Source organism: Salvelinus alpinus, chromosome 28 (genome assembly GCF_045679555.1).
Source record: "Salvelinus alpinus chromosome 28, SLU_Salpinus.1, whole genome shotgun sequence".
NCBI classification, from domain to species: Eukaryota; Metazoa; Chordata; class Actinopteri; order Salmoniformes; family Salmonidae; genus Salvelinus; species Salvelinus alpinus.
Genome location: NC_092113.1, coordinates 21,392,646 through 21,408,863, shown reverse-complemented (window position 1 = coordinate 21,408,863; position 16,218 = coordinate 21,392,646). Strand labels below are relative to the sequence as shown.

The 16,218-nt window shown below is 41.9% G+C and overlaps 1 protein-coding gene across 4 annotated transcripts in view; it reads left to right on the top strand.

The window, feature by feature from the left end:
- The window catches only part of cep104 (centrosomal protein 104), a 37,750-nt gene extending 21,547 nt beyond the window's left edge, over window positions 1-16,203 (top strand). For 2 of the 4 annotated variants that reach the window (XM_071372174.1, XM_071372173.1), the window contains 6 exons: window positions 74-149; window positions 419-527; window positions 740-878; window positions 3,453-3,520; window positions 11,929-12,016; window positions 14,424-16,203. In XM_071372174.1, coding sequence (XP_071228275.1) covers window positions 74-149; window positions 419-527; window positions 740-878; window positions 3,453-3,520; window positions 11,929-12,016; window positions 14,424-14,569 — 626 coding nt within the window. In that variant the 3' untranslated portion in view covers window positions 14,570-16,203. The other 2 variants (XM_071372175.1, XM_071372176.1) reach the window with 2 other exon arrangements.
- The last annotated feature ends 15 nt before the right edge of the window (window positions 16,204-16,218 follow it).

Below are 16,218 nucleotides of genomic sequence, written 5' to 3'. Positions count from 1 at the left end.
ATTATTTTAGGGACTACAATACACTGTCCCTCTAGTTTGTAGTGACAGGTGAAAAATCCCTGTTGCTTTCCAGGTGTCAAAACTGCACCCCAAAGCAACCCGGAAGATGCAGGAGATAACCAGTCTTCAATTGTCAACAACTTGGACAAGTGAGTGTTGATGCCCAGCAAAATCAGAAAGGAATCTACGAAGCTGACTGAAATGCTGTGAAAAATTGTCTAACACATAAAAGAGTGGAAAACACTTAATTGGCAACATGGAATGCCTTTGAATTTGATTTTCCAGCCTGTATTTATTCATAATGTGTTTCAGTCTGTGTATTCTTAATGTTATAGCGTATGTATATTCTGAATTGGTTTCAGCCTGTGTATATTCTCAATGTGTTTCGGTCGGTGTGTATATTCTCAATGTGTTTCAGCCTCTGTATATTCTGCGGTGAAAAAGATGAGTCCTTCACTGAGGATGGATTGGACCTGCACTACTGGAAGCACTGTCCTATGTTGCATTGCTGTGACCAATGTAGACAGGTACCCAAAGGCCAGTAGAGCCACTTCAAGTAACTCCTATAAAAAAAAATCTAAATGACCCATTGCGGAAGGACCATAGGGTGGGGAACCAGCAGGAGCTTTGGGTGGAGTAAGGATATGACCGTGTAGTGCATAGACACATTGAAGTGTGGTTTTGTGTGTCCTTGTGTTGGAGACCAGTGTGTTTTTGTGACTTACGCTGTCTCTCTCAGGTGGTTGAGATAGCCAGCCTCACAGAGCACCTGTTGGGGGAGTGTGAGAACAGGGCCAGGTTCAGTCAGTGCCCTCGCTGCTCAGAGGCCGTGTCCACTGACGAGCTCACCCACCACACCCAGAGCCCTGCCTGCAACCGTAAGTCTCAACGTTCCTCTAGCACTAGCAAACTGCTAACTTTGCTAATAGCTAAATGTGCTAACTTCTTACCCTGCTAACTGCTAACTCTGCTAACCTTGCCAAACACTTGATCCCTTCTTTTAGTCTTTGTAAGCAAGTATATCCTTACAAGAATCCAACACAGCCAAAGATATTGAGTATTTTGTGCTTGTTACTATATACACTCATCTACTCTTTCATTCATGTCTGTCCATTAACCCTCAGGGGCTCTTAACAGTTGGGTTGTCAAGTAAGCTCATTAAAACAGTACTTGTGTAAATGACTGATAGAAAGGAAACATTATCACTGAGCGGTAACATCACTGCATGGAGTATATACATTGGCGCTCAACCAAAATGTGGCCAATCAGTTTAATCTATAGCTTGAATAGTGCTGAATAAAATGTTTTACAAAACATTTTTGTAAAACAATACCATGGCAGTGTTATTATTAGGGCTAGCATGGTAAATGTATAACCGTGTAACCAATGATTATGGATAAGGATCATGAATAAAATAATCGTCGTAACTGTTCTAATACTTTCATTTTATTGTATTTTTAAGCAGAGGTCCGTGTGGTGTAATGACTCTGAATGGTCAGACAGCTACCAACAATGACACGAAGCTGCCATGTGGGGAATCGTAGGTGGCTTGTTTTAGCTAAACAACCAACCCGTCTATACGTTTTGTCCGGTTTGTAAAGATTAAAAACTATACTAAAAGCCACCGTCTCTGCTGAAATGAACTACCAAATGTAATTCTTGGTGAGTATGGAAATGTATAGACTGGTTGGTTGTTTAGCAACAAAACCGCCGCGTATGTGCAACTATGGGGCAAAACAGACTGGGTTGGCTTAGATTGTTGACAACATGTAAACTATATTTCGTGTCTGTTTATTGAAAACATAAATACATTTGCACAATGAGCACTTGTTGTATCCCAAATACATTGTTACAGTTTTGAGATTTGATCCATATTAGCATAAACGTGACATCAGTCAAAACACCTCAAAACAAGACGTGGTATCAATAACAAGATACAGTGAGCTGAAACAAGCCATCTATGATTCCCCACATGGTAGCTTCTTGTCATTGTTGCTAGCTATCTGGCCATCCAGAATCACAACAACACACAGACTTCTGCCTCATTGAAGCGTGTGCATTGTTTTCGTGACATTGGCAGCTAACCCATCTATAAGTGAATATAAATCCGAGACAAAGCAAACATTGCAAACTGCAAACAAAGATTTGTATAACTAACCCAAGACCACAGCCTGTCTTTTACAATGGGAACAAATGAGTCATAGTGGGCAGAAGAAGCAAGGAGGTGGGCAGAGCCAAGCACAAGCTAGAGAGAATAATCCTAACAGGGTGGAACCTAACAGGGTGAACATTTGGAGCCTAATTTAGCCATAGCTCTGTGAGTTAAGGTTAGAATAATGGTAAACACTTGAAGATTTTAACATTTAGAAATGTTATCATTGTGGCAATGTAGGAGTGAGACAGACTAACATAATGAAATATGGAAAAATAGATAAAACCAAGTGTTTATATTTATTTAGCTTTGCACCATTGGTTTCCCACCAAACAAATGATGACACTTCATGAACATGATGTCATTGTGGGAAGGGGCTGTTTTCTTAAAGGACTATTACTGCAAACTAACAGGGTGGAAAGTGATATCAGGGACACACAATGTTAAATACAATAATAATAAATACAATCATGAAAAAAAGTTATAAAGTAATGAAGAAAGATATTAAATGTATTATTATTTTATGGCTTCTATTTCTCGTAGAAGTTGATGAATAACACCCGAGGACATGTCAAAAATGCCTATGTCCACTGAAAAAAAAAGTTTTCAAAATGCATAAAATTCTCTTTCAAGATCCATATTTTTGTGTTTTTAAGGTAAATAACACATGACCTTTTATATTTAAAGCCTTTTGCAATCCACATTTTACCCTACAAAATTATATTTCCTGGGGACAGAAAAGGCACCGCATTGTAGGAATGACACAGATAACTAATTCAGAACATCAACACATCACAAGCAGATGCAGAAAGGAAATAATGTTGGACAATTTCACTTTTGATGTGATTTGGATTTGGTGTGATGCCAAATCCAAACTGGCCTCCCTTTGGGGGGTGTTTTGGTGTGCAAGGACCACCCACAGTTGCGCTCAGCTCAACACTGATTGGGTAATTATTTTATACTTTTTATGCTCACTGGGAACAATCAATCAAATGCTACAGCAGCAACATGTCATACTCTTTTTGTTCAGACAGCATTAGATACATGCGAGGGGCGCTGTTTCCCTCGCTCTGAAGATTTCTCCGGTGAGATAGGTACAGTCAATTGCGAATTGAAGGGAAATTATAAAAACACAGAGATGAAAGAGAAATAGTTTTAAACTAAATTATTGGTCCATTTTTGGGGGGAAGCCTGGCTTCTCTTGGCATTCATGAATACATGCCACTGGTGATGTCATTTTCTGTGGGCATTTTGGGGTTCTGTGCAGGGCTGTGCTACTCATGTTTCTCTTTGTTTTCAGCTCCTGGCTCAGTCAAAGGCTCCAACCACTGTCCTTTGTGTCACAACAACTTCATGTCCGGAGAAGAGGTGAGCTTCTGTTGCACTCCCACAGATTATATAATAAAGGACCGCAAATACTGGCCTTGGTCCTTCTCACTGTAGCCAGTCACTGTCAGACTCGGGCCACCTAAGCATTTGGAAGGGCCACCTATGCATTTTTTGGGGATGACTAAGTTCAAACAGTAAAAAAATATATGTATACAGTGGGGAGAACAAGTATTTGATACACTGCCGATTTTGCAGGTTTTCCTACTTACAAAGCATCTAGAGGTCTGTAATTTTTATCATAGGTACACTTCAACTGTGAGAGACGGAATCTAAAACAAAAATCCAGAAAATCACATTGTATGATTTTTAAGTAATTCATTTGCATTTTATTGCATGCCATAAGTATTTGATCACCTACCAACCAGTAAGAATTCCGGCTCTCACAGACCTGTTAGTTTTTCTTTAAGAAGCCCTCTTGTTCTCCACTCATTACCTGTATTAACTGCACCTGTTTGAACTCGTTACCTGTATAAAAGACACCTGTCCACACACTCAATCAAACAGACTCCAACCTCTCCACAATGGCCAAGACCAGAGAGCTGTGTAAGGACATCAGGGATAAAATTGTAGACCTGCACAAGGCTGGGATGGGCTACAGGACAATAGGCAAGCAGCTTGGTGAGAAGGCGACAACTGTTGGCGCAATGTTGCTTCAATATATCCACATCATTTTCCTTTCTCATGAAACCATCTATTTTGTGAAGTGCACCAGTCCCTCTTGCAGCAAAGCACCCCCCAACATGATGCTGCCACCCCGTGCTCCACGGTTGGGATGGTGTTCTTCGGCTTGCAAGCCGCCCCCTTTTTCCTCCAAACATAACGATGGTCATTATGGCCAAACAGTTCTATTTTTGTTCCATCAGACCAGAGGACATTTCTCCAAAAAGTACGATCTTTGTCCCCATGTGCAGTTGCAAACCGTAGTCTGGCGTTTTTAATGGCAGTTTTGGAGCAGTGGCTTCTTCCTTGCTGAGTGGCCTTTCAGGTTATGTCAATATAGGACTCGCTTTACTGTGGAACTATAGATCATTTTGTACCTGTTTCCTCCAGCATCTTCACAAGGTCCTTTGCTGTTGTTCTGGGATTGATTTGCACTTATCGCACCAAAGTACGTTCATCTCTAGGAGACAGAATGCGTCTCCTTCCTGAGCGGTATGACGGCTGCGTGGTCCTATGGTGTTTATACTTGCGTATTATTGTTTGTACAGATGAACGTGGTACCTTCAGGCATTTGGAAATTGCTCCCAAGGATGAACCAGACTTGTGGAGGTCTACAATTTTTCTTTCTTAGGCCTTGGCTGATTTCTTTTGATTTTCCCAAAATGTCAAGCAAAGAAGCACTGAGTTTGAAGGTAGGCCTTGAAATACATCCACAGGTACACCTCCAATTGACTCAAATGATGTCAATTAGCCTATCAGAAGCTTCTAAAGCCATGACATAATGTTCGGGAATTTTCAAAGCTGTTTAACTTCTTATGGCTGCAGGGGCAGTATTGAGTAGCTTGGATGAAAGGTGCACAGAGGTGCCCAGAGTAAACGGCCTGCTCCTCAGTCATAGTTGATAATATATGCATATTATTATTAGTATTGGTTAGAAAACACTCTGAAGTTTCTAAAACTGTTTGAATTATGTCTGTGAGTATAACAGAACTCATATGGTAGGCAAAAACCTGAGAAGAAATCCAAACAGGAAGTGGAAATTCTGAGGCTGGTCGATTTTCAACCAAGATCCCATTGAAATCACAGCGAGATATGGATGAGTTTGCTTCCACTAGATGTCAACAGTCTGTAGAACCTTGTCTGATGCCTCTACTGTGAAGGGGGGCCGAATGAGAGGGGAATTAGTCAGGTCTGCCATGACCTGACCATTCTTTGACCATGCGCGTTCACATGAGAGGGAGCTCTGTTCCATCGCTCATCTGAAGTCAATGCAATTCTCCGGTTGGAACGTTATTCAAGATTTATGTTAAAAACATTCTAAAGATTGATTCAATACATCGTTTGACATGTTTCTACGGACTGTTACGGAACTTTTTGACATTTCGTCAGGTTTTAGTGAACGCGCTTCCCTGACGTTGGATTTGTTTACCAAACACGCTACAAAAATAGCTATTTGGACATAAATGATGGACATTACCGGGAAAAAAATGAACATTTCTTGTGGGAGTCCTGGGAGTGCATTCCCACGAAGATCAGCAAAGGTAAGGAGAGATTTATAATGTTTTTTATGAGTTTTGTTGACTGCACAATTTGGCGGGTATCTGTATGGCTTGCTTTTGTGGCTGAACGCTGTTTTCAGATTATTGAATATTGCGTTTTGCCGTAAAGCTTTTTGAAATCTGACACAGCGGTTGCATTTAGAACAAGTGTATCTTTAATTCTATGTAAAACATGTATCTTTCATCAAAGTTTATGATGAGTATTTCTGTTATTTGACGTGGCTCTCTACAATTTCTCCGGATATTTTGGAGGCATTTCTGAACATGGCGCCAATGTAAACGGATGTTTTTGGATATAAATATGAACTTAATCGAACAAGACATATATGTATTGTGTAACATGAAGTCCTATGAGTGTCATCTGATGAAGATCATCAAAGGCTAGTTCATTTTATCTCTATTTGTGCTTTTTGTGACTCCTCTCTTTGGCTGGAAAAATGGCTGAATTTTTCTGTGAGTTGGTGGTGACCTAACATAATCGTTTGTGGTGCTTTCGCTGAAAAGCCTATTTGAAATCGGACACTTTGGTGGGATTAACAACAAGATTACCTTTAAAATGGTATAAGATACATGTATATTTGAGGAATTTTAATTATGAGATTTCTGTTGTTTGAATTTGACGCCCTGCACTTTCACTGGCTGTTGTCATATCGATCCCGGTAACGAGATTGCAGCCATAAGAAGTTAATTAAAGGCACAGTCAATTTAGTGTATGTAAACTTCTGACCCACTGGAATTGTGATACAGTGAATTATAAGTGAAATACTCTGTCTGTAAACAATTGTTGGAAAAGTTACTTGTGTCATGCACAAAGTAGATGTCACAGTGGACTCCAAAGCCCTCACTTCAAAAGATAAATGTTGTTAATCCAAAGGAAAATAAAATGTGACAACTTTTCTTGCATTATGATTTCTTTTGGGCATGACATTTTGGGGAAAAAAATTAGCGGTTAAAAATGTAATCGCCTTTCAGTTTCTTTCTCCGATGTTCATTTGTCTTTTTTTCCCTAATCAATCATACAGCTTAGCTCACGGCAAAGCATCTTCTTCCTTTACTTAATTCCATCGTTTGATACTTGGGCTTTCCATGTTGCCTGGCCACTTAAGTCAGGGAGGGGCAACTCCAGTACTCTGGGGCCTGATTTTTGTCGCACCTTTCCCCCAGCCTTAAAGCTAACACACTTGATTAAACTGAAAACCATGATTAGTTGATTATTGGAGTCCGGTGTGTTAACTGGGGCTGGGGCAAAAGTGTGTCACCAATCCAGGCCCCCGAGGACTGGAGTTGCCCATCCCTGACTAAAGTAATGAAATGCTCTTGTGTCCACGGGGCAAAATAAACACTGGCAGCACCTCAAACCTCTAACCACCTCAAACCTTTCATCCTTCTGATGAAATGGCTCAAAACAAGGCTGACACGTTACAATACAATACTATTCAACTTTATTGTCCATATGTTACAGCGAACATTGTAAATTCGTCTTCTGCTCTGTACTCAATGATAACTTTTCTGCTTATGCTTCTGTTTTTCAATGCCTTACCCACCACTAGTGTGCGTGGCCAAAGAGGTCTATTTTCATGTCATCTGACCATAGCACCGGTTCCAATCCAAGTGCCAATGCTGTTTAGGTCTGCGGGTAGCACTCCCACCTCTCTACTTTCTCTTCCTCTGTATCTGCTGCTAAAGCCATTTTCTGTCACTCTAAATGTCAAGCTTCGGCCTCTAACCCTATGAAACTGTTTTTCCACATTCTCCCTCTCTGCGGAAGACTTTGTCAACCACTTTGGAGAAAAAAAGGTTAACGACATCCACTCCTCATTCACTCAGCTTATTGAGTCCACTGGTCCCACTCACACAGAACTACCCTCCGCCTTGACCTCTTTCTCCCCTCTCTCCAGATGAAATCCAGCGACTAGTGTGGTCAGGCCACTCGACAACCTGCCTGCCTAACCCCATCCCCTTCTCCAGACCAGCTCTGAAGACCTTCTCCCATTCTTCACTCCCCTCCTCCCTCACTCGACTCCTCTCACGTCAAAAATTAGACATTTGAGCGTGCTGTTTCTGACCAACTCTCTTGCTATCTCTCTCAGAATGATCTTCTTAACCCTAACCAGTCAGGCTTCAAGACGGGTCACTTAACCGAGACTGCTCTTCTCTGTGTCACGGAGGCTCTCCACACTGCCAAAGCTGACACTCTCTCCTCTGTTCTCATCCTCCTAGATCTATCCGCTGTCATCAACACCGTGAACCATCAGACCCTCCTCTCCACCCTCTTTGGGCTGTGATCGTCTCAGGGTCTGCACACTCTTGGATTGCATCCTACCTGGCGACGTGGAGAGGATCTGTGTCAGCACCACTTACTCTCACTACTGGTGTCCCCCGGGGCTCAGTTCTACGCCCTCTTCTCTCTATACACCAAGTCGTTCAGCTCCGTCACATCCTCACATGGTCTCCTATAATTGCTATGCGGATGACACTCAACTACTTTTCTCCTTTCCCCCCTTCTGACACCCAGGTGGCGACACGCATCTCTGCCTGCCTGGCAGATATCTCAGCTTGGATGTCGGTCCACCAGCTCAAACTCAACAGGATGGCGCTGCTCTTCCTCCCGGGGAAGGTCGGCCCGCTCCAAGACCTCTCCATCACGGTTGACAACTCCATGGTTTCTCCCTCCTGGTGACCCTTGGCGTGACTCTGGACACCCTGTCGTTCTCTGCAAACATCAAAGCAGTGACTCTGTCCTGCAGGTTCATGCTACAACATCTGTAGAGTACAACCCCACCTCACACAGGAAGCGGCGCAGGTCCTATTCCAGGCACTTGTCATCTCCCATCTGGACTACTGCAACTCTGTTGGCTGGGCTTCACGCTTGTGTCATCAAACACCTACATCTTATCCAGAACATTGCAGCCCGCATGGTGTTCAACCTTCCCAATTTCTCCCATGTCACCCTGCTCCCCGAACACTCCACTGGCTTCCAGTCGAAGCTCGCAGCCACTACAAGACCATGGTACTTGCCTACGGAGTAGCAAGAGGAACTGCCCTTCCCTACTTTCAAGCTATGCTCAAACCCTACACCCCAACCTGAGCACTCCGTTCTGCCACCTCTGGTCTCTTGGCTCTCCCACCCCTACGGGAAGGCCGCTCCCGCTCAGCCCAGTCCAAGCTTCTCATTTGAACATTTGAAACCCTACCTCTTATTCAAATTATCCCCCAATTGTCTTTGGTGAACTAACATTCACACTTGACTTTTTTCTCACTCACACTTGACTTTTCTGATAGCCCCCTATTGAGGAAAAATGTACTTGCTATGACTGTGTTATGTAGTTGTTCCACCTAGCTATATGAATGCACGAACTGTAAATCATTCTGGATAAGAGTGTCTGCTAAATGACTAAAATGTAAATGTTTATCAAACTCTAGGAGGTGGTATGGTCAGATGACATGCAAATAGAGATATTTGGCCACCACACCAGTGGAGGGTTTGAAGAACTGAAGCATATGCAGAAAGGTACCTCATACCTATGGTAAAATATGGTGTTGTTATGATGTTATGGGGCTATTTTGCTTCCACTGGACTTTACCGAGGACCAGGACATTTTAGCCAAAAACCTGGTTGCCTCTGCCAGGAGGCTGACACTTGGCCGCAAGTGGATCTTCCAGAAAGACAATAACCCTATGCACTAATCAAAAGCCACAAATAAATTAATTTACCACAAAATCAACATTTTGCAATGGCCGTCTTAGTATAAAATAATGTAATTTCCAACATTTGGAGCATACAATATAGCTCAGTATTTGTATTATTTATTTTGGTCGTTTTTGCTCATCTTTATCAAGGGTGCAAATAATTATGGGCCTGAGTATATATCATGATATTAAAAGTTACAAAATGTATATAGCAATGGCAGATTGCCCCTTTTAAATAGTAAGAAATATGTTCTTTATCAGGGCTGTTAAGTATCAATCCTGGAGGGCCGAAACACTTCTGGTTTTCATCCTCTCCTTCTAATAAGGGACTAATTCAAAACTGGGATACCAGGTAAGTGCAATTAACTACCAGGTAGAAACAAAAACCTCCAGGACCGGAATTGAACAGCCCTGCTCTTTTAAGGATGATGAGTATTATACAGTGGCAAGAAAAAGTATGTGAACCCTTTGGAATTACCTGGATTTCTGTATAAATTGGTCATCAAATTTGATCTGAGGCATTGCCTGATGTGAACCATGCCTCGAACAAAAGAGATCTCAGAAGACCTAAGACTAAGAATTGCTGACTTGCATAAAGCTGGAAAGGGTTACAAAAGTATCTCTAAAAGCCTTGATGTTCATCAGTCCATGGTAAGCCAAATTGTCTATAAATGGAGAAAGTTCAGCACTGTTGCTACTCTTCCTAGGAGTGGCCGTCCTGCAAAGATGACTGCAAGAGCACCTCGCAGTATGCTCAATGAGGTTAAGAAGAATCCTAGAGTGACAACTAAAGACTTACAGAAATCTCTGGAACATGCTAACATCTCTGTTGACGAGTCTACGATACATAAAACACTAAACGAGAATGGTGTTCATAGGACACCATGGAAGAAGGCACTGCAGTCCAAAAAAAACATTGCTGCACGTCTGAAATTTGCAAAAGTGCACCTGGATGTTACTCAGCACTACTGGCAAAATATTTTGTGGACAGATGAAACTAAAGTTTAGTTGTTTAGAAGGAACACACAACACTATGTGTGGAGAAAAGAAGGCACAGCACACCAACATCAAAACCTCATTCTAACTGTAAATTATGGTGGAGGGAGCATCATGGTTTGGGGCTGCTTTGCTCTCTAAGGGCCTGGACAGCTTGCTATCATCGACGGAAAAATGAATTCCCAAGTTTATCAAGACATTTTGCAGGAGAATGTAAGACTATCTGTCCGCCTATTTAAGCTCAACAGAAGTTGGGTGATGCAACAGGACAACGACCCAAAACACAGAAGTAAATCAACAACAGAATGGCTTCAACAGAAGTCCTGACCTCAACCCGATTTGAGATGTTGTGGCATGAACTCAAGAGAACAGTTCACACCAGACATCCCAAGAATATTGCTGAACTGAAACAGTTTTGTAAAGAGGAATGGTCCAAAATTCCTCCTGACTGTTGTGCAGGTCTGATCTGCATATACAGAAAACGTTTTGTTGAGGTTATTGCTGCCAAAGGAGGGTCAACCAGTTATTAAATCCAAGGGTTCACATTTTTCCCACTCTGCACTGTAAATGTTTACACTGTGTGTTCAATAAAGACATAAAATTATACGTTTTCTTGTGTTATTAGTTTAAGCAGACTTTGTTTGTCTATTGTTGTGACCTAGAGGAAGATCAGATCAAATTTCATGACCGAATTATGCAGAGTTCACATACTTTTTCTTGCCACTGTAAATAGAAATATTACAATAGAATGTAAATGCTCTACTTGAGCTGCATTGTCAATGCATGTCGACACTAAGCCTCCTTTTTGGGGAAATTTGACAGTGTGTGACTCTTCTGTATATAACATCCGGAACCTGTTTGTGTGTCTGACAGTCAGGCAAAGATTGAAAATGTCTTTCAGCGACTTTGGAGCTGTTGTCTGTGCCAAATAATGTTTGTATCATGCTTTGTGCTGCTGCCATGCTGTGTTGCTACTGTATTGTTGTCATGTGTTGCTGCCATAGGTCTCTCTTTATGTAGTGTTGTGGGGTCTCTCTTGTTGTGATGTATGTTTTGTCCTACATTTTTATTTTTAATCCCCCATCCCCGCAGGAGGCCTTTTGCCTTTTGGTAGGCCGTCATTGTAAATAAAAATGTGTTCTTAACTGCCTTGCCTTTTTTAAATTCATAAAAACACATGCAGTGTCCTTCTTAAGATGAACTGAGGATGCACATTTTCAGGAAGCCCTCAAGCAGCGCTGCCGCATTCATTCTCCCTCACACTTCTCCTTCTTACCTTCGACAAGAAAAACTCTCAGTAGCGGCCCAAACCCTTGCCTGGTGTGCCAGATGAAAAGCCCCTGTGTTGGAGCCAAGTCGGCCATTAGCCAGGCTCTGACACCGGCCCACAGTGCTGCTGCAGAGCAAAGGCATGCATGGAGTAAGAGGGAGAGAGTCAATTTTATAGGGCAGCAGCAGACTGACTTGCTCTTTGTCCTCCAGGCCTGGAAGGCTCACCTCATGGGCCGAGAGGGCTGTAAACAGAACTCACGGAGGACTGCGGTATTGCAGAGAGCCCAGCTGGCACAAGGTAAGTCATTCATACACCCACTTAACACCTCTCTCCCCCCCCGCTCTTCCACCCAAGCCTGGGGGGGTAGTGTTAGACCCATGGAAAGGGCCCATGCTGCATATTGGTCAAATATAGAGCTGTGTTCCAGTCTCATGCCGAGAGGTGCATTGAAATGTCAATTTGTTGTATAGTAAATAATGTGTTTTGCATTCTTGTGAATTCATAAAAAACTGAAAAAGGCAGTAATGCTTTCAAAATGCAAAACCAATGAGTGCATGTGAATGATCAGTACAGTATGTGCTCAAGTGATAGGTCATTGGTTACGAATTGTCTGTTTATATCCTTTCACTGAAAGTTTATTTTTTGTTTGAATTTGTCCTTTCCTGACCTTTGCCATCACAGGAACTTTCATGTTTTTTCCTCTGTCCTTTGTGTGCGCATACATGCATGCCCGTCAGTGGAGGCTGCTGAGGGGAGGACGGTTCATAATAATGACTGGAATGGAGTAAATGGAATGGCATCAAACGTTTGCTGTATTTTATACTATTACACTCCAGCCATTACCAGGAGCCTGTCCTACCCATTTAAGGTGCCACCAATCTCCTGTGATGCACATTCTGCAAACGTGTACACACACACACACACACACAGCATTCAAACACTGTACAACCTTCTTGCCTTGCAGTTTACCTGTATACAGTACACACAAGGCAATTCCAGACTGAAAATAATTTGGCTATCAGATTGTTCTGGCAATTATCACATAGAAACTTCATTGGGAGGAAAGATGTTTGGCATGCTTTTACATTTTGTATCACTTTTTATTTTTTAAATCATGATGACAATTGGCCATTTTAGGCCCTTTTTAGACCTACAGTGCATTCGGAAAGTGTTCAGACCCCTTGACTTTTTCCACATTTTGTTACGTTACAGCCTTATTCTAAAATTGGTTAATTTTTTCCCCTCAATCTACACACAATACCCCATAATGACAAAAACAAAAACAGGTTTTCAGAAATGTTTGCAAATGTATAAAACAATGTATTCAGACCCTTTACTCAGTACTTTGTTGTAGCACCTTTTGGCAGCAATTACAACCTCAAGTCTTCTTGGGTATGACGCTACAACCTTGGCAAACCTGTATTTGGGGAGTTTCTCCCATTCTTCTCTGCAGATCCTCAAGCTCTGTCAGGTTGGACGGGGAGCATCGCTGCACAGCTATTTTCAGGTCTCTCCAGAGATGTTTGATCGAGTTCAAGTCCGGGCTCTGGCTGGGCCACTCAAGGACATTCAGAGACTTGTCCCGAAGCCACTCCGGCGTTGTCTTGGGGGTGTGCTTAGGGCCGTTGTCCTGTTGGAAGGTGAACCTTTGCCCCAGTATGAGGTCCTGAGCTCTCTGGAGTAGGTTTTCATCAAGGATCTCTCTGTACTTTGCTCTGTTCATCTTTTCCTCGATCCTGACTATTCTCCCAGTCCCTGCCGCTGAAAAACATCCCCACAGCATGATGCTGCCACCACCATGCTTCACCGTAAGGATGATGCCAAGTTTCCTCCAGATGAGACACTTGGCATTCAGGACAAAGAGTTCAATCTTGGTTTCATCAGACCAGAGAATCATGTTTCTCATAGTCTGAGAGTCCTTTAGGTGCCTTTTTGCAAACTCCAAGCGGGCTGTCATGTGCCTTTTACTGAGGAGTGGCTTCTGTCTGACCACTCTACCATAAAGGCCTGATTGGTGGAGTGCTGCAGAGATGGGAGAACCTTCCAGAAGGACAACCATTTCAACAGAGGAACTCTGTCAGTGACCATCCCTTCTCACCCCGATTGCTCAGTTTGGCCAAGCGGCCAACTCGAGGAAGAGTCTTGGTGGTTCCAAACTTCTTCCATTTAAGAATGATGTAGGCCACTGTATTCTTGGGGACCTTCAATGCTGCAGAATCTTTTTGGTACCCTTCCCCAGATCTGTGCCTCGACACAATCCTGTCTCGGCGCTCTACGGATAATTCCTTCGAACTCATGGCTTGGTTTTTGCTCTGACATGCACTGTCAACTGTGGAACCTTAATTAGACAGGTGTTTTCTTTCCAAATCACGTCCAATCAATTGTATTTACCACAGGTGGACTCTAAGTTGTAGAAACATCTCAAGGATGATCAATTAAAACAGGATGCACCTGAGCTCAATTTCGAGTTTCATAGCAAGGGGTCTGAATACTACATTAAATAAGATATTTCTGTTTTATTTTTATAAAATTTACAAACATTTCTACAAACCTGTTTTCAATTTGTCATTATGGGGTATTTTGTGTGTGTGTGCATGTGCCCATGTGTGCGTGTGGTTGAGGGGGGAAAAAAGTATTTTAGAATAACACTCAGTACTTCCTAATGGTGGAGGAAGTCATTCTCTTCTTTTTCTCCTGTGTTCAGGGAAGCCTGGCAGTGTGGCTAAGCTTAAGCAGGTGTGGTCAGTGGGAAGTAGGGGCAGGGCAATGGGCAAAGGGAGCAGGATTCCGGCCTTGGCACCCAGAGCCAGCCGAACCCACACCAGCCGCCTCACCCCAGTCAAACGGTGAACCCACACCCAACCGTCCCTGCCCCAGTCTTCTCACACAAGAGCACCCTAGATTGTCCAAATGCTTGGAATGAGGAAGAACCATGGTACCGTCCCAACAGTATAAAATACCTTCCTTTACAATCACTGATCTAAAATGACATGATAGGTTTCAATCATATGGCTTTATCCCAACCTATGTAGTCGCCTTACACCAATGGGAGAGGAAATGAGGGAAGAAAATTTGTCCGTTTTGGGCTACAGTTTCATGTTGACACCCTGACTAGGGAGGACTGGATTAATTTCCCTTGCAACTGAGTCCGTCAGAACAGGGACCAAAATCTGGCTAAAATCAAAAGGGAGGGATACTGAATGATATTGCAATATATTATATATTAGTATACTACATACTAAGTTATTATAATATAGTAATAATACTAAGCTGTTTATTGATTACTCCAAATCCAATAACAGCCTGAGTGTAGCTTTACAACAAGCTTTATGCAAGGCATCTGTTTACATTTCTCTTTATGTCTCTCTGTGTGGCTTGTAATCGAATCAAATATGTTTTACATTGATACAGTAGTTGTGTAAATGTGTGTATTTGTTTCTTACTGTAATTAATTTCCCTACATAGTTATTATATAGCACCTTTTGCTTGCCAATGGAATTTATCATGCTTTTCACATTGTCACACTATTTATTGTCTCAATCTGTGTTTTTATATTTTGAGTGTTTAGACAATCAACACTAAGCACAGATATTTGGCCTAGCCAAAAAGTCATTTCAGGTAAAATAGGAATTCTTAATTGCTAATTGAAATAGAAAATAAATGAGAGCAAACCTTCTCTTTTTTCTTTAGGAGTAATGTACGTTAGTGGTAATTTTCCCAAATATCTAAGATTTGAGAATGGTCCCACTTGATGAAACATCTTAGGCACTTAGTTCACTGTAATACTTTCTAGATAGGGTAAGATGCACCCTTTTATAGGGTTGCATTTTTTTCCCATATGTTAGTTAACGTGCTATTGTATTTTGTATAGGTAGCCTAAATCAGCGGGATTTTATACCAAATGTGTGAATCTTGACCTAAATCTACAAGTTATAATTATCTCCAAGGTACACCCTACACCAGTACAATGTGGACTGGAACTAATATAAAGTGTCCACTTAGCAGACAATACTATTTTACTGCTTCATATGTTATATGGTGTGTTTCATTGTTATCTGCTGGTCCTTTGCCTTGAGTTACCAATCTTGATCAAATTATAGGACAATTTGACATTTTCTTACATCCCAATATTTTTGTCTCTTTCAGCTTTTTCATATTTAGGAAATGACATAGGTGTATATCACAGGAGGCTGGTGGAAGCTTAATTTGGGAGGACAGGCTCGTGGTAATGGATGGAGCGGAATCAGTGGAATGATATCAAATACATCAAACACATGTTTTACATGTATTTGATGCCATTCCATTTGCCCCGTTGCAGTCATTATTACGAGCCGTCCTCCTCTCAGCAGCCTCCACTGATGTATATTTTCCTTGTGGATTTTCAGTACATATCAATCAGTATTGACTGTACATATTTGATTTACAAACATTTTGTGCAGAGATTGAAACATCTATGTTTGATTAAATAAAGTTAAATGAATCTATACAGTGCTGTTGTC